Source organism: Glycine max, chromosome 7, assembly GCF_000004515.6.
Source record: "Glycine max cultivar Williams 82 chromosome 7, Glycine_max_v4.0, whole genome shotgun sequence".
Taxonomy (NCBI): domain Eukaryota; kingdom Viridiplantae; phylum Streptophyta; class Magnoliopsida; order Fabales; family Fabaceae; genus Glycine; species Glycine max.
The window spans coordinates 37,222,973-37,240,870 of NC_038243.2; the positions used below are offsets into that span (position 1 = coordinate 37,222,973).

Sequence of the window (17,898 nt, forward strand, 5' to 3'; positions counted from 1 at the left end):
AAGAAAAACAATATTCTAGAAAAATATTTTGAATAACACATTTTTTTTAATATTCTGAAAAATATTTTTCAGAACACAACAATATTTCAGAATTTATAGGTACAAAGATTTTATATATGATGATAAAATAATAGAAAAAATAAATAGATTTTATATATCAACCAGAACTAGAACAAGAAAAATAAATGCACTAGAACCTTCGTACACGGAGTGGAGAAGTCCAGAAGTTTTTATAGAATCATTTGAAACTGGTAAAACCAACCAAATTGCAAACACGATTTTTCTGGAACGTACACGATTATCCTTTCACTTACTTTAAATACATCACGATTAGTCAGAAAAACGAAACGAAGAAAAGAGTTACAAAGTTACCTGTATACGATCTCATTTTGATCTCCCAAGTTTCAAATCTCGCGAATAAATATATCAAAAGATGTCTCTGATTCCAAGTATTTTCGGTGGCAGAAGGAGCAACGTGTTCGATCCTTTCTCCCTCGACGTGTGGGATCCCTTCAAGGATTTTCATTTTCCCACTTCTCTTTCTGCTGAAAATTCTGCATTTGTGAACACTCGTGTGGATTGGAAAGAAACCCCAGAAGCACACGTGTTCGAGGCTGATATTCCAGGGCTGAAGAAGGAGGAAGTGAAGGTGCAGATTGAAGATGATAGGGTTCTTCAGATAAGCGGAGAGAGGAACCTTGAGAAGGAAGACAAGAACGACACGTGGCATCGCGTGGAGCGTAGCAGCGGCAACTTCATGAGGAGGTTCAGGTTGCCGGAGAATGCTAAAGTGGAGCAAGTGAAGGCTTCTATGGAAAATGGTGTTCTCACAGTTACCGTTCCCAAAGAAGAGGTTAAGAAGCCTGATGTTAAGGCCATTGAAATCTCTGGTTAAACTTGTTGTTGCTGAAAATCGTGAGCTTTGCTTTGTGTAATAACTAATAAGTATTCTCTGTCATGTGTTCCTGTGGTGAATTTTGAGAATTGAAAGATTTTACATTGTGAAATGTAACTGCTTAAGTGGTAATTGTGTGCTTGTGTAATTCATGTGAATAAAGTCCAGCCTTCAGAAAATACTATAATTTTGCTATATCACAAGTGTCTGATATGTGATGTAGACAAAAAAATAGATCGTGTAATGTGAATTGTAATTGGCCTATAGTGTGCATTTGTTATAGCCGAGAGACTTTCTCTCTATGTTCATAAACTCCACCTCCCAGTAAGTGTATAATATTCCATCTTAATAATGAAAATAAATAGACGATTTAGTGTGTTCCCATGCATAACTAAAGACTATAGAGGTTTGATATCTCTTCCAAGGGCAAGAGTAAATTGAAAATAAGACTAGAACCAACTTTTTTGTCTTGATTTTTAATAAACAAATGTACAACCGAGGATATATAGACTGTGGTCATCAACAGCATAAAATCACTTAGAAGTTGGAATAGCTAGCTTGCATTATTTAGGTTGTAAAGACCCTGCAATAACCTTGAAAATTTTGAGGCTTTGGATACTCATCTGTTTGATTAATTATGTAAATTTTAAGACTTACATTCACTTATACGCAAGTAGGGGTGGAAATGAGCCAAGTCAAGTCAAGCTTTATTAGGCTTGAGCTCGACTTGAATTGAATACGTAAGGCTTGAGCTTGGTTCATTCCCTGTCATAGACTTTTTTAAAGGCTCGGCTGGGCTTACATAAAAGTCTGGTTTGGCCTAGGAGCCTATTTAAAAGCTTGCTTAAAGACGTATTTGATTAATTAATTATTTTAAAACCTAGTGAAATACTAACTAAAAAAAGAAACTTATAAATTTCATGTAAGTAATGTACAAATCCAAAAATAATTGATAAACAAAATCATATTGAATTCAAGTCGTTAAAGCACAAAGTATAATAAAAGAAAATAAAAAGAGCATAATATTAAAAAATGTATGGATTAGGTCCTCAGCCCCAAAGCTTACAAATCTATTTTAAGTCCAAGCCCATAAACGAAAAAATAAAATTTGGACAAAATAAAATAAGATTGGATGAAATAAAATCTGGACGAAATAAAATCTAAATGGAATAAAGTCTGGATAAAATAAAATCTAGATGGAATAAAATCTGGATAAAATAAGATTTGATAAAATTATTATTATTATTATTATTATTATTATTATTATTGCTAGTTAAACAGGTCGGCTTGTCAAGCTTAACAAGCATTTTTTATAGTTTGGGCTTGATCTTTTTATCTAGAAAGGTTTTTTAAAAAGTTTGAGCTTGACCTTTATAGTAAACAAGCCGAACCGAGCCTTACATAGGCCGAGTCAAAGACCCTTGACGAGCTGCTCGACTCATTTTCACCCCTATACGCAAGGTATATGGTGCACTGGGTTGATTGAAATAGGTTAAGAAACAATTCAATTTTTATGTATCTAGTTAAGGAAAGAAAATAAAAATAGAAGGTTCAACAACAAAAAAATGTTCAATGCCTAAAAATGAGCGAGAAAGAACTATTGGATTATAAATTAATTAGTTTTTTTACAAAGATATATATATATATATATATATATATATATATATATATATATATATATATATATATATATATAAGAGTTTAAGGGGTTTTACCCTTATTTTTTTAATAAAACTATAAGGATTTAACGGTAATACATTAATAGTGTAAAATAATTTTACACTATTATTTAATCGTACATTAATAATAATGTAATTTTAAGATAATTTTATAAAAATTAACAAATTATAAATGATGATTTATAATTGAATAATAATATAAAATAATAAAACTACATAATCTTTTTTTTCTAATATAATGTAAGGACCAACAAGCAATGTCACTCCCAAACAGGTACTACAAATGAGTACAACTAGGGAACAATAAAAACCAATGGGAGTTAAGGTTTGAACCAATCAAAACGTGGAAAAAGGAAAAAAAAAAAACGAAAATGTAAGGAAAAGAAGAAAAATGAACCAAAACACAATGTGGCATAGGAGGCTCACGTGAGAAGCACCGTTGTGGAAGAAGGCAATGGCGGATGGGTGGCGGCAATGTGATGGCAAACAAGAGGCAGTGCAATGGCAAAGGCTATCACAACGTGTAAAGGGTTCGAGACAGTGATGTGCTAGAGTGAAATAGGGTTTTCGAGTGAGCTTGAGGAGTCACAGTAGTAGTTTGGGAATAGAAATATCAAAGTCACAACGTAAGTTTCTAAAAAAAATTGATGTTAAATTTATGCTAACATTATCATCGGTTATATTACTCTCCATGTTAATTATAATATTTTAATTATTTACAAAAATATCATTTTTTAAAATAGGTTTTGTTAAAACTGACATTAATTGAATGACATTGAAAGCATATTTTCTAATAATGCCTATATAATTCTTATTTTAAAATTCTAATTAAATGGTGCCTTCCAAAACTTTCCACCATTTGTAAGAATTTGGCAGAATTTCCATAAAGATCTCTGAGGTAAACCGATGTTCACATATAAATCCAAGGAAAAGAGAGTTTGTCTGCTAAGAATCCTCTCCACCTTCCGAAACATCCTTTTAATACAACAACACAACAACACTCTGAAAATATCAATCATTCTGAACAACAATGTCGATCATCCCAAACGCCAACCCCTTGGAGGACTCTCCCTTCACGACCCAGTCCATGTCAACCCTACCCCAAAGCGCAGCAACGTTGATGAGCAGTAGCAGCATCAGCCAGTTCGACTGGCACGAGACAACGGACTCGCACGTGCTGAAGGCCGAGGTGCCGGGGCTGAAGAAGGAGGAGATGAAGATCGAGGTGGACAGCGAGAGAACTCTTCAGGTGAGCGGGGAGAGGAACGTGGAGAAGAAAGATGAGAGTGGTGTGGAGCGTAGCAGCTGCATGTTCAAGAAGTGCTTCACGCTTCCGCCCAACGCAAAACTTGATCTCGTCAAGGCCTCCTACGAAAACGGTGTTCTTACTATCACTATTCCTAAGATGAATGAGGCCACTGCTAAGGCCATTGAGAATTCGTATTGATGAGAAGAAAGAATCACGCTTCTCTTATTTTTTTTAATCAAGAAATGTTAATTAATTGTTGGGGAAAAAATTGAAGCAGTAATCTTTCCCTTACTTCCTTTTTCTTTTACTGTTAAGTTAATCTTATAACCCTTAGTTCTCTTGTAAAGTGAGAGTTGATAAGGAATTACTAATGTGTTTGTCTAGTAAATTTAATGTAATGTAAGTAGTTCTAGATGAACGATGCTTTTTGTTTGTTTTTTGTGAAATAAATGTTGCTGTTTGCTTTGTAAGAATGTTTTTTAGTTCTCAGCTTTTCATGCTAGCTACGTGGGGAAAGTTTAGTGCATGTTTACCTTGTCAACACTGTAAACATGATGAAGAAGAGAAGGAAACTAAAGAGGAAGAAGAGAGAAGAAAGAAAAGAGAAGTAAATTAAAGAGTTTTATTTTAGTAAAACGCGATCAAGAAGTGAATAAAATTGAAGATGCAGAAATTACAAATCAAATCAGGATTGATGCATGGAATTACTGAAAAAGTTTAAGAAATTACAAGTATGGTTTTTGTTGTTTGCAAATATGTAACTCATCTACACACGTGACGTCATAGAGAGCAATGGAAGTGACATCTCACCCTCCAAACGCACTTAATTGTCTTCAATTTTGTACATCTACCTTATTAATAATGAAGTTATCATAAATATATGGAGTAGATCTTAATAACTTTTCTTGTCAAGTATTTCTCATGTTATATCTACTTGGAAATTATTCAATCCCACGACTATTTATGATTGCTTTTTAGACATTATTACTTTACAGAATTTTAAATTTTGGTAGCCTTTTTTTTCTCAATTTCATAACTAAAATTTATGGTTAGAAAAAAAGTACCTTTTATATTTTCCAAATATATACTCGTTTATTATTAAAGTATCTCTTTTTACTTTTTAATTTTTTTATATTATTAGATTATAAATTGTATCATTTTTTAAAGAATTATTGTTGTGTTAATTATTATTTTTAAGGATAATTGGGTTAATCCCTCTCTCTATATAAAATTTAAAACAATTATTTTAAATGAGTATGGTTTTAAGATTTTTTTCACTGAGATAGTTTTTTTTAATCTTCTATATCAGTCAGTCTATCATTTTCGATATTTTAGTTTTAACATAAAATTTTAATAGTTTTTTTTAAATATTAATAATTAAAATAATACTATATTATATTATAAATTTAAAATATAATTTATATGTTTAAATATATTTATTTATTGCAAATTTAATTATATAAAAAAATTATTTTACACAGTAGTTATTAATTATTAATACCGTTAATAATTTGAAATTTATTTAATTTATTATATTGATGTTATTGACATTTCGTTCATAAAAAATATAGAGACCTTCTATTGAAGACTAGAACCTTCTCAGTCACGCACGCCGATAAGTCCAGAAGTTTTTCGAACTATCTGAAACTGTATAATGAACCAAACTGAAACCAGAATTTTCGGGAATATACAAGAATCAAGTTATCCTTTCACTTCTTTTAAATACCTCACGAGTCCCCTTCGACATCATCATCATCAAGCAAACAAAGAAAAGAGTTATTTGTTTACGATCTCATTAGTCATTACAATCTGCCAAGTTTCTAATCTAAGCTAACAAATATCAAAAAGATGTCTCTGATTCCAAGTTTCTTCAGTGGCCCAAGGAGCAACGTGTTTGATCCTTTCTCACTTGACGTGTGGGATCCCTTCAAGGATTTTCACTTTCCCACTTCTGTTTCTGCTGAAAATTCTGCATTTGTGAGCACTCGGGTGGATTGGAAGGAGACCCCAGAAGCACACGTGTTCAAGGCAGATATTCCAGGGCTGAAGAAAGAGGAAGTGAAGGTGCAGATTGAAGATGATAGGGTTCTTCAGATAAGCGGAGAGAGGAACCTTGAGAAGGAAGATAAGAACGACACGTGGCATCGAGTGGAGCGTAGCAGTGGCAAGTTCATGAGAAGGTTCAGATTGCCGGAGAATGCTAAAGTGGAGCAAGTGAAGGCTTCTATGGAAAATGGGGTTCTCACTGTTACTGTTCCCAAGGAAGAGATTAAGAAGCCTGATGTTAAAGCCATAGAAATCTCTGCTTAAGCTCTGTTCTCTTTTGCTGAGGATCTTGTGAGTGATTTTCTTTCTTTGTTTTTCTTTTTTTTGTGAGTGGTTTGTGTAAGAAAGATATCATGGACTGTGTACTGTAATTGCAAATACAAGTAATGGTTTACAGTGGTTTTTGAAATATAAAATAAAATCTTAGCTTGTAATAATATCTTCGAATATCGTTATTATTTTTTTTTTTAATAATATCCTAGAATATCTTAGAATATCGTTATATCCAAGTATGAGCGGATTCGGGTGCTGATGTCTAAAAAAATGCAAACTCAAAGTAAGGCCCTGCTTGAACATTTTTTTCCTTCTAAAATTCCATTGGCAAATAACTTTAAAAGGCTGAAAGTGTATGATGGTTATTGTATTGGTTTCTGAAACTAAAAAAATATTAATTTTATTTGAAATTTTCTTAGTTTAATAGACTACATATAATAATGATATACGTACTGAAATTAAAATGATAGTTTATTCAAGAAAAGAAGACCAGAAAATGATATACGTACTGAAAATAAGACCAGATGATGGTGTAAAAAGAACTAAGTTTTGTTAGCAGCAAAGAATAACCAAAATCTTATACTGAAAATTTTGAGAATTTAAGCTCAAAATGTGATAGTAGCAACCTCCTGCACTAAATTATTATCGCATTAATTCAGATTAATGGAGCAATAGCAATTGAGTAGCCTTGAGGAAGAATTTTCTTAAATTTAAGAAGGATAACAGAACCAAAGATGAGTTTGAAAGAATAGTCTATGAAGAGAGGAGAAGTGTTGCAGAAGAAATCGCTTGCGCACGCCCAGATATGAATAAGAGGATAAATTTTAATGAAAACTTGTATATTTCACACATTCTCTTTCTTTTTTAGTGTCTTTTATCTCAAAATTAGTTACAACAGAAATAATAGAAACTAAAAAAAAACTAACTATCCTCTGACAATCTAACTAACGGCTAACACCATCCTACTTATATTTGGATTAAAACTCAACTCTCCCTATTAATTCAAATCATTACAAGATATAACTCTTAACTCTCTTATGAGTTGTACAAATCTATCAGACTTAATTTCCTTAATTAGTGTGTCAACATGTTGAGTTTCTGTTGAGAATTATGTCTCTTCAAGTTTTTCATTATTCACTTGCACTATTAGGAAATGGAATTTGATTTCAATGTGCTTACTTCTTTCATATGAGATTGAATTTTTAGTTAAATTGATAGTTGATTTGTTATTAACTAACAATTTAATAGGTTTCTCTGCTTCAAATTTCAATTCATCTAGCAATGAATCTAGCCAAATAACTTGTGATACAATCTTATCCTCAAGGGTATTAAATAGAAAGACTCCAAGAAGATTGGGCTAGAACTGCTAAAGAAGGTCCTAAGATTCTCATGAACCTTAGGATAGTTCCAAGTCCATAGATCAAGGTTGAGTCAACTCTTCTTTGTAAATGTTAGAATAGATTTTTTCTTCTTTTGGATATTGTATTTTGGTCATTCTAGTAGCATAGGGTTTTAGCCTTGTATTTCAGTATATTTTGAGTAGTCTTTGTAGTAGGGATTTTTTTTTTTGTATTTTTATATATTTTGGCATGGGGTGAGTTTAGCTATTATAGGGGTGTGTGTAGCTAAGTTTTATCTTAAAGAGGTGGGCTTAGCTATTAGAGAGTGTGTAACTAAGCTCTAACTTCTCTAGGAATCTTCTCAAGGAGGTGAACTTAATTATTAGAGGGGTGTGTGTAACTAAGTTTTAACTTTTCAAAGAAGCTTCTCAAGGAAGCTACTTAGGCTATAAATAGAAACATGTGTAACACTTGTTATAACTTTGATGAATGAGAGTCTTGTGAGACACACTTCAAAGTTCAAATTTTCTCCCTCTTTTTCTCCTTCAATTTCGTGTTCCCCCCCCTCTATTTTCCTCCATTGAAGCTTCCTTTCTAAGCTTCTTATCCAAGGCACTCTCTTGGTGGTGAAGCTCCTTCTTCCATGGCTTATTCCCTACTGGATAACGTCTTCTCTCACCTCTTCTCCTTTATCTCCCGCTGCATCTCCATGGTAAAAAATTACAATTGAAGGACTTATTGAAGCTCAAAGATTCAGCCTCCATAGAAGTTTCACAAGCAAACTTCCATCAACTTGACAAGCAGCATATGAGCCTGCTATATATTCAGCCTCACAGGAAGACAAGGCCACCACCGATTGTTTCTTAGAGCTCCAAGAAATTAGAGCACCTAGAAACTTGAACAAGTACCCTATAGTGCTTTTCCTATTTGTTTTATTCCCACACCAATCTGAATCAGAGTATCCCAACAAACTCATTGTTTTTTGGTCTGTCTTCCTAGGAAACACAATACCATATTCCAATGTTTCCTTCACATACCTCAAAATTCTTTTTGGTAGCCACCAAATGAAACTTCTTTGGATTAGTCATGAACATACTGATTAAACCAACATCAAAAGAAAGGTCAGGTCTACTGTTACATAAGTAGCTCAAGGCGCCAACTAGTTGCTTATACATTGTTGGATCCACTGCCTTTTCTTCTTCTACTATTTCCAATTTTATATTAACCTCTGTTGGAGTATTTGTAGGATTGCAATCTGCCATATGAAATCTTCTCAATATATCAGTATCATACTTTTGTTGGTGAAGCATAATTCCCTTTGAGGTAGTTATAAGTTCAAACCAAGGAAGTAAGCTAGCCTACTAAGATCTGTCATGTCAAATTCTTGCATCATTTGTGCCTTAAAACATTCAATATCCTTTGAGTCACTACCTGTTATTAGTAGATCATCTACATACAAGCAGATTAGAATCACACTTGTCTCCTTCACGTATATACCATATTCAACTGAACATTTTCTGAATCCACTATGAATCAGGAATGTGCCAATCCTTCTATTCCAAGCTCTGGGAGCTTGCTTGAGGCCGTACAGTGCCTTCTTAAGCTTGTACACTTTGTCTTCCATTCCTTCCTTCACAAAGCCTAGTGGTTGAGTCACAAAAACAATTTCCTCTAATGGACGATTCAGAAAGGCAGATTTCACATCCATGTGAAACAATGGCCAATTGTGGTTGCTAGTTATTGCTACTACTAGTCTAACAGTCTCGATCCTTGCTACTGGTGCATAGACCCCAGAATAGTCTATGCCAGGTCTTTGTTAGAAGCCTCTTGCTACAAGTCTTGCTTTATGCTTTGCAACAATGTCGTTGGGGTTCAATTTCATCTTGAGCACTCACTTCACATCAATTACACTCTTCTTATTTGGTAAGTCAACTAGCTCCCAAATGTTATTCCTTTCAATAAAGTTCAACTCTTCTAGCATTGCATTCTTCCAAATATGTTCCTGTAATGCTTCTTCATAACTAATTGGTTCTACACCTCCTAGTAATGCAAAGTGAACCAATTCTCCTTCTTTTGTTACCTCAATATCACTCCTCATATCAAAATCAAAGTATTTGATTGTCATCCTTCTATCTCTTTGTGGCCTCTGATTTTTGAGGTGGTTCCGCCTCATATCAAAACCAATTCTCCTTCTTTTGTTCCGTCTCTCTATATAAAATTTTAAAAAATTATTTTAAATAAGTGTGGTTTTAAGATTTTGTTCACTGAGATAGTTTTTTTAATCTTTTATATTAGTAAGTCTATCATTTTTAATATTTTTAATTTTAACATAAAATTTTAATAGTTTTTTAAATATTAATAATTAAAATAATACTATATTATAAAGTCTCTCGTGACAATGAGAGGTTAAATCTCTTTGTTGGGAACTTAGCAGTCAATTACTCTTTATGTAATTTCTCTTCCTATCTATTATGAATATTACTTTTGCATTATCCTTTCATGTGCTTAATTCTATTGTTTATGGTTTGATAATCCATTTACAGGGTTAGTTTTAGAAGTGACGTTGGAAAACATTATTCTCTAATAGAATTAGGAAAGAGTATCTAAATAATTTTATCACTAGGGATAGGTTGATTATATTTAGTTTGTTATACATCTCTATTCTTAATGTCATTTAACTAGTTTATCTCTTAAAGGGGTTTGGAAGATAAGATAGATAAATTAGACTCTTTTAGACTCGAGGGATCTTTGTTAGAGTATATGAGTAGATGGAGAAAAATCATTAACATTACATCAAGAGTAATTCTGGTAGGTTAAGTTCCCAATATTTTTATATTCTAAATTTAACTTCTGTAATAAGATTGAATTTTCTCATCTTTTTTGTTTTAATTAATTAAATTACTTTTATATTTGTTTCCTTCTTTTTTAATTTAAATTTATTTCATATCAATTTATTTTACTGTTTTCTTCACAAACTTTTAAACCAATTTATTCATTGCTTGAAAATTACATACACTTACTTAAGAACAAACAAAGTTTCTCTGAATTCGATACTCGAACTTTCGTTTTAACTTTACTACTTGCGACAATTTGATGCACTTGTCAATAGTCCAACATTCATTTTTCTCCTCCTATCTTCAAAGTCATTTCTTCTCTTACAATAACAATTGACATACACTTGTAAAAAGACATAAAAATGACAATAATAGAATGCATATACAATAACCACTCTTGGCTAATTAAAAAAATACAATAACCACTCTTTTTTCATTGAATCCACTCAACACTCAATCACAACCAACACATACATTGCACAAAGGTAATTCACATACACAACACTCACTTATTCTCCTTGCATCAATACACACAATCTCACTCATAGCCTTTTCTAAAAATCACTCATAGAACATAACATAATTTTCTATCTTTTCACAATGATTCTTCATTCTTAGAACAAATTTTCTCTTAATCTCTAAATCTGATAACTATTTATGAGCTAGTCAACTCTTGTTTGAATACTATTTATATTCCCTCTCAAGTAAGTGTCTTCAAGTAGTTTCTTTTTTCCTTGTCCCAAAAGGAGCAAAGTTAATAAAGTAACTTGAGATAGAAATAACTTAATCTTGTATCAATAACAAAGGAATACCTTAATCACATACCGGTAACAATATTTTAATAAAGAAAGTAATTAGATTGAAAAAAGGCTCAACTGGCTTAAGGTTTGATTTCTTATATCAGACCATGTTACAATGAGAAAAAAAATGACATTGGAAGCATAACATCAAAAAATGCAAAGAAAGACAGATAATTAAAACAAACAAAAAATTACATAGGCACAAAACGCATCCACGAAAAGAAGAAAATGAAGCTCCAAGATGTGATTTTTATCCTTTGAAATTTATTTAAGGATAAAAAAAACTCCTTCAATTCTTATTTTTTTCATACACCCCAACAAAAAAGAAAAAAAAATAGAGAAAGGGATCGAGAAGCTCAGGAGGATCCTTCTACAAATCCTTGAGCTCCTTCAAGATGTGTTTTGAAGCCATACCTAAGCTTCAAAGAAAAAAAAAATCTGAATGTTGATGATATAAATTTTCAACACTTAATTGAATGATGATATAAATTATCATCATATAGAATTAAGCCCAAAAATAAAAACTTTATTGCATGACTGTAATTTTTCTCATAAAAAGGCATATTTTGAATTAATTAATTGTTACAATAGAATCTAATAAAAAACTCATGTCCCAATCTAAAAAAAGAAATATAGATTTAAGATAATCTTAACACATTGTAATAAATATATAAATATATAATCACAAATAATAATTCTATTAACTAATATGTATTAATCTTAAAAACATAGAACCACAATATAAGAAAAATTAGCATGAATGGTTTCAAATTTGAAACTAACACATTTAGGTTTTTTTTATACAATAATAATAAATCACCGTACAAAAAGATAAATATTAGAAAACACTACTTGGTTTTGAACATGCAAGTCCTCCAATGGCTTCAAAATCTCTTATTTATCAAATGAAGGTGAAAGGTCATTAGGTTGAATAGGCTCTTTAATGCTTCCACCATTTTTATGGTTGATGGAAGAAGCAAGTATGCCAAGACGACAACTTCAACAAAGCACTTTCAATATGAAGGGTGGAAGAACAATTGCAAGAACCTTTTGGTCTTCCCATCTTAAACTAAGTAGCAGGAAAAAAGAAAGGGAAAGCGAAAAGAATCCTTTTGGTTAGAAAGACTTTAGAATCTAAGAGTGGAACCTACAATTTTATTACAAATTTGTCCCTATTGTTGCCAAATATCAATAATATAAGATGTTCAATTTTGTAATTATGTTGGTGGTTTTCTTTTATATATAGATAATAGATTTTATGTTAATTTTTTTTATATTGTTGACAGTTTGAAATTTATAATTTTTTTCATTTAAAATGTCTAAATAAGTTGAGGTATAAAAGGGTTAAATATTAAAACAACGCAAATTACTTATAAATATGAACACTAGAGTAATCATTAAACATTCATTACCATCTAGAAATTCTTATCAAAATAGTACTAATATAATGCGAATTCAACACGCAAATCATAAATTAATTTGCAACTTTTACTAATGCCGACATCCATGTGTTTCACATTTCACTGAAGTATGAATTCTCAATGTTCAACTATAGCCAAGCCAGTTTTGTCTTTTGGTCAACTGTTAAAACCTCTTTAGTTTGTGGAGACAAATCATTAAGTTTTGTTGGTGAATAAGACAAATTAATACTATTACAATTGAGTCAATGACAACCAATAAACAACTTTTCAAGCTTCTTGTTTCTTTTGTTTTAGCTAATGGTTCAAACACTAAAAATATCAAAAGAACAGATGCCACTGCATCCATGGTTTGATTACACGAATAATCCACAGTGGAGTTTCGTTGTTTCTTCTTGGCATGACGGGGAATATGGGTCTTATCAAGCTAAGAATTTACGCATTAGACGTTCTAAACGGATCAAGGTATCAGATGAGTTAGAGAATCAGCAGCAATCATGATGGATTTCATTGTCATTCCAATTGTATGCTTTAGCATCTACAAACAATTCAACATTTACATGTTAAACGAATACATATCTGGTCTTTTCTAGTGCTCTTCCTACCTGATTCTGATCACATGATTAATTTAACTTTTTACTTTAGAAAGTGAATATAACACAAAAAGTTCTACAAATAACAATAAATTGTTGATGAAATCATACTTAGAAGTATGTAAGCTCACTATGGCCATAATGTCGCACTTCCACAAAATTTCATATTCCCTCAGACATCACCAATTTGCCATTTAGTACATGTATGGAAAAATAAATTATAGGGAAAAATACTTTCTAAATAAAGTGATTTTAAGCAACGTATAAAAATGTTTTTTTTTTTTAAATAAAATAATCTAAATACATATTTATTGTGCATAGAAAAGTAGTTTTCGATACATTAGTTGGTTTTTTTTTTCAATCTATCTAAAAGAGAAATTCCCAACTTCTTCATCAGATTCCACTTGAAAGGGAGCATAAGGTCCTAGTGTTCTGAGTCCAGGGAATCAACATACGCCAATATAGCAAAATAGGTCATTTCTTAAGCTAGAAAACTTCTTGTTTTTCAGAGAGTAGTACATCTCCAGTGAAGATGCTTACAACTTACAAGGGTGGGATAAAAGGATAACTATGATCAGATTCAGCACTATATGTCAAAGGTGCAGCTGTGACAATATACCAAAATTAGGCTATAACATGGATTGTCAAATAACCACTGAATCCCACTAGAGGTATAATCCTTCATTCAAGATCCTTAACCATGGATCTCATTTTGATTATTCTTCTGTAAGCACCTTACAGCTTCCATTATTCGCCTAACAAAGTTGAAAGAAACAGGTCCTGCACAAAACCAGATCTCCCAGCAGCTTGTCTCATCCTTTTCTCGCGCTCTTCAGTACTCAAGGAGGGATCAAAACTGCAAAAAAGAGACGGATCAAAGTTGTCATTCATAGGTCATTCTTTTATAATGATGAAGCATGCACACTATGCATGAATAACGGGTCCAGTTATCCACACAACTACAGTGAACTCTTATCTGTTCTAGATGAATGAAGAAAAAAAATTGTTAAGGTCACAAACAAATCATGCTTCTTCCCACCCCCTGACATTACATTCAGATCATTTGATGATGTAAAAAATACTTCTGATCTCTGATTGGAAAAAAAATGCAACACCAGTTCCGTAGCATGGCCAATATTTGAGACATGTTCAAGGTTTTGGATAAATAATGAGCAAGATGGAAATCATATGTATAAAGAGGATAATGACTCAACACAAGGGTTTGGACAGATATATGCATTTTGATTAGTATGTTTCATGATGACTTGTGGGAAAGAACATTTTAAACGAATTCCAAAATCTCATTTTATTGAATACTGATTAGGGAGCCAAAATTCCTGAAAAAGCACCTTGATTTCCAAATATGCACAGGTGTTGCATTTTTGGAAGAAGAATCGTCAGCACTTGTTACCACAGATTTTGAAATTTCTTCTGCTTCACAAGCAGGGAAATTCAAAATAAATGAGGATAGGAATGGATCAGTAGCAGCAGCATTAGACACTGCTGCACTGTTTGACCGATATCCACCACCACCACCAAGAAGCACCTGTAGATGAGCCTCACGAAGATCTCGACCCAAAAGTGACAATGTCTGACTGTTTGGAATAGCGACTCTTCTTAACCTGCGCCTTCTCTGTAAGTAATCCTCAGTTAAGGGAAGCAATTAAAGCTTTTCAATTTTCACTTGAGAAACAACCCATTATCTGAGCAAGCTAACAATATTCAATGAAAAATAACAGTACAAAGGATATCTTAAATAAATGCCCATGTTGCAGCGTTATGTGATTTAACATGTCCCGTGCAACTTTAACGGAGCATATAGGACAAATCTGCATCCCAGAAAAACAAAGCATGAGACTACCATAACCAGATTAGAGATCATTCAATCATTGAGGCAGGGATTAAAGTAACAAACACAATAAAGACACTGACTGGTTAATCATTGATCTTCAGCCTTTTGATTTTCCTTTATGTAGCTTATTGGTACATATTCTTCAATCTAAGTACTTCAGCTTCTATGATTTTCTTTTATATAGTTCATTCAAACAGATTCTTCAAACTCAGCACAGAAATATATGCAAGCACACATATGCATGCACATGCAGACATACAATTAATGAACTGAAGCCTAATAGAGCAGCCTGCCCCTATGAGTGATCACAAGATTTTCAATAACAGGTAACGTTTACGATTTATGGTTCAGAAGATCATCAATCAACATGTTACTTTTTATTAAATGATATAAAACCATTTCCCATCACAAAAAGTGGTTCTTAAGAACAAACCTTCCGAAATATATTGTATATATGACTTAAGCATAAGCATAGAGTACATAAGGACAACTAAAAAGAAATTGTCAGGTAACATTCAACAAGTAATGTTTGAACTTCTCAGTTGTGAGTATCTTGATTAACATATCAGCTGTATTTTCTGATGTAACCCATTGTGTATGAATAAGAATAAAAATAAAAAAACAGTCACATGATCCCGAGGACAATCCCGACGACATAGGCACACTTGCTGAACTCATTAAATCTCTTGTGTCATGTTGGTCGCAATGATTAGACGAGTTCAAATAGTCATGATTAAGCTCTAATAGTCACCAGTGAATATTCATGGATTAAAAATGATTTTTACTCAAGGAAAAATTTGTTGGAGGACAAATAGCTGAAGTTTCACATCATATAAAAATTGAAAGGTTGAACAATATATAAGTGAGGATAAGATCTATAAATCTCCTTTTAAGATTTTTGAGTTAAAAGTGTGATGTGAAGTTTATTTTATGTGCTCATTGGTTTAAATTCTTCTGAGTTTTATGAGTTTGTTAACATGCTTCCAATCAAAAATTAATCTTCCGACAACTCTGCTATCAAGGCTATCAATTTCGTTAAGACAAGATCTAGCTTTAGATTTTTCTCTTTTTTAAAATTAAGAAAAAAACCACCGTATCTAACAAACTCATAAAAGAACATAACATAGATTTATATTGCAACATGCCAACATGGAAAGGAAACGAAAATCAGATATCAGAAAGAACAGGCTCCTACCGTGACTCTTGATTCACAAGAATGTTCATCTTCAAGATGAGAAGACAAAGACGCGATGTCAAAGTCTTCATAACAATACGGGCAAGGAAAATCAGGTCTCACCTCTTCTTCCACATCAAAATCATCGATTCCCAACCGATCTGAAACACCCCAGATGATCAAAACTCAAAAAAATCAGATTTTGATTGAACCCAGATAATTTTTTTCAGCAAAATTAAAAACATGAATTGCCATAACATAATCAACACGAACCTAAGTGAGAATTTGGATGGTGATGCTGAAGCGTGTATTGGCGTTTAGCGGCAGCAAGACGCGAGGTCCAGAAGTCAGAATCCATTGAAAGATCGGAGAGATGATAAATTGGTTATGTGAATAAATCAAATCAAGTCACCACTTTCAACAGATTCAACGAACACTTTCTTGTTTTTTCTCTCTAATGAATGAAAATATTTTCAGATGCAACGTGATCTATCTCAGGTCCTAAGTCTAGAGAAAAAAAAAAGTTTAATTATTGTTTTTTCCGGAATGATTTGACTTTTTCCAGAGTTGCCGACTGAAATGGAGCGAGTTGTGTTGTGTTTCTGTGGTTAGCATCAAAGTTTGCCGACTGAAATGGAGCGAGTTGTGTTGTGTTTTTGTGGTTAGCATCAAAGTTGAGATTATTAAACAAATGAGACGAGATTGATGTCAGACTTTGTCTTCAGATACACACACGTTTGATTAGATCGGTGATGTTTCCTTTTGCTTCATATTCATTGATTATTATGTGGTTATAACTATTTTTGCCGCCTCCTTTTTCTTTTTTTTTTTATTTCTTTATTTTTGCGACCCCAACTTTTTAAATTTAATTATTATGCATTTCGACTTTTTCAATAAATAATTGTAATAGAAAAAAAATCCTAAAATAATTATTTTTTTTTAACCAGAGAAATTTGAATTTTTTTATTCCACACTCAACTAAATATTTTTCATTGGATCAACTTTTTTAGGATAAAGTGATATATCTGATTGTGAATCCATATCCAAGTTAAGGAACGAAGAAGTGTCAAAATACTTGTAACCAACAATTTTTTATTTATTTTGATTTTTTAATATAATATTAATTTGTTTTCATATATATCTTATAATATTAATGACTAACAATAAAATGAATTAATAATAATATAAGAATGATTTTATAAAATTATTACTTATCAACTTTTATATATATATATATATATATATATATATATATATATATATATATATTAAAGCACAAGAAGTGCAGAAAATACAATAAAAGCATAAAAGCAGTAACTAGAATCTTAACATATACATAAATGGAGCATATAGAAAGATTCAAGCCATAGCCAAACGACAAAGACTCCTCGTGCCTAAATACAAGAGTAGGCACACTCCATGTATAAAAGAAACTACTCCTACAATTGACTAGAATATTCCTTCACAAGACCAACACCATACAACCATCATCCCTACTTCCCCTTATGTTGAATAACTATGACCCATGCATTATACTATTCAGATATAACAACACAGGGACCCCAACACGAAAACGCATAGTGCAATCATGTGTAGCCTTAATCAACCCGTCAGTCGCATTCCTTCTGTAAGGTTCAAATTCCAATTGTAGAGGCTAACCTTAAACTCTTGAATCTTTCAACCATTCCCATGAAACACACTTCACTTGATCACATATATCGTCCACCTTAGTTGTTTGTTGTTGA

The 17,898-nt window shown here is 32.2% G+C and overlaps 4 protein-coding genes across 5 annotated transcripts; 3 read left to right on the forward strand and 1 right to left on the reverse strand.

The window, feature by feature from the left end:
- Positions 1–272: 272 nt before the first annotated feature.
- Positions 273–1,168, forward strand: HSP17.5-M (17.5 kDa class I heat shock protein). The gene has a single exon (NM_001375846.1). It carries the CDS (start codon positions 434–436, stop codon positions 893–895), a length of 462 nt encoding a protein of 153 aa, NP_001362775.1. The 5' UTR covers positions 273–433; the 3' UTR covers positions 896–1,168.
- Positions 1,169–3,558: 2,390 nt separating this feature from the next.
- On the forward strand, positions 3,559–4,349 carry LOC100817744 (18.1 kDa class I heat shock protein). Its single transcript, XM_003528418.5, has one exon. The coding sequence runs from the start codon at positions 3,605–3,607 to the stop codon at positions 4,019–4,021; it is 417 nt and encodes a 138-aa protein (XP_003528466.1). The 5' UTR covers positions 3,559–3,604; the 3' UTR covers positions 4,022–4,349.
- A 1,156-nt stretch (positions 4,350–5,505) lies between these two features.
- Positions 5,506–6,306, forward strand: LOC100791705 (17.5 kDa class I heat shock protein). Its single transcript, XM_003529296.5, has one exon. It carries the CDS (start codon positions 5,672–5,674, stop codon positions 6,131–6,133), a length of 462 nt encoding a protein of 153 aa, XP_003529344.2. The 5' UTR covers positions 5,506–5,671; the 3' UTR covers positions 6,134–6,306.
- A 7,283-nt stretch (positions 6,307–13,589) lies between these two features.
- Positions 13,590–16,917, reverse strand: LOC100792230 (protein DEHYDRATION-INDUCED 19). 2 transcript variants are annotated; one of them, XM_003529297.4, is made up of 5 exons: positions 16,427–16,917; positions 16,175–16,314; positions 14,879–14,956; positions 14,477–14,766; positions 13,590–13,983 (listed from the first exon to the last, which is right to left on the reverse strand). In XM_003529297.4, the coding sequence occupies exons 1-5, from the start codon at positions 16,509–16,511 to the stop codon at positions 13,875–13,877; spliced, it is 702 nt and encodes a 233-aa protein (XP_003529345.1). In that variant the 5' UTR covers positions 16,512–16,917; the 3' UTR covers positions 13,590–13,874. The 2 variants fall into 2 exon arrangements, with proteins under 2 accessions (XP_003529345.1, XP_006583832.1); XM_006583769.3 differs by lacking the exon at positions 14,879–14,956 and having other exon boundaries at positions 14,477–14,760.
- Between the last annotated feature and the right edge of the window lie 981 nt (positions 16,918–17,898).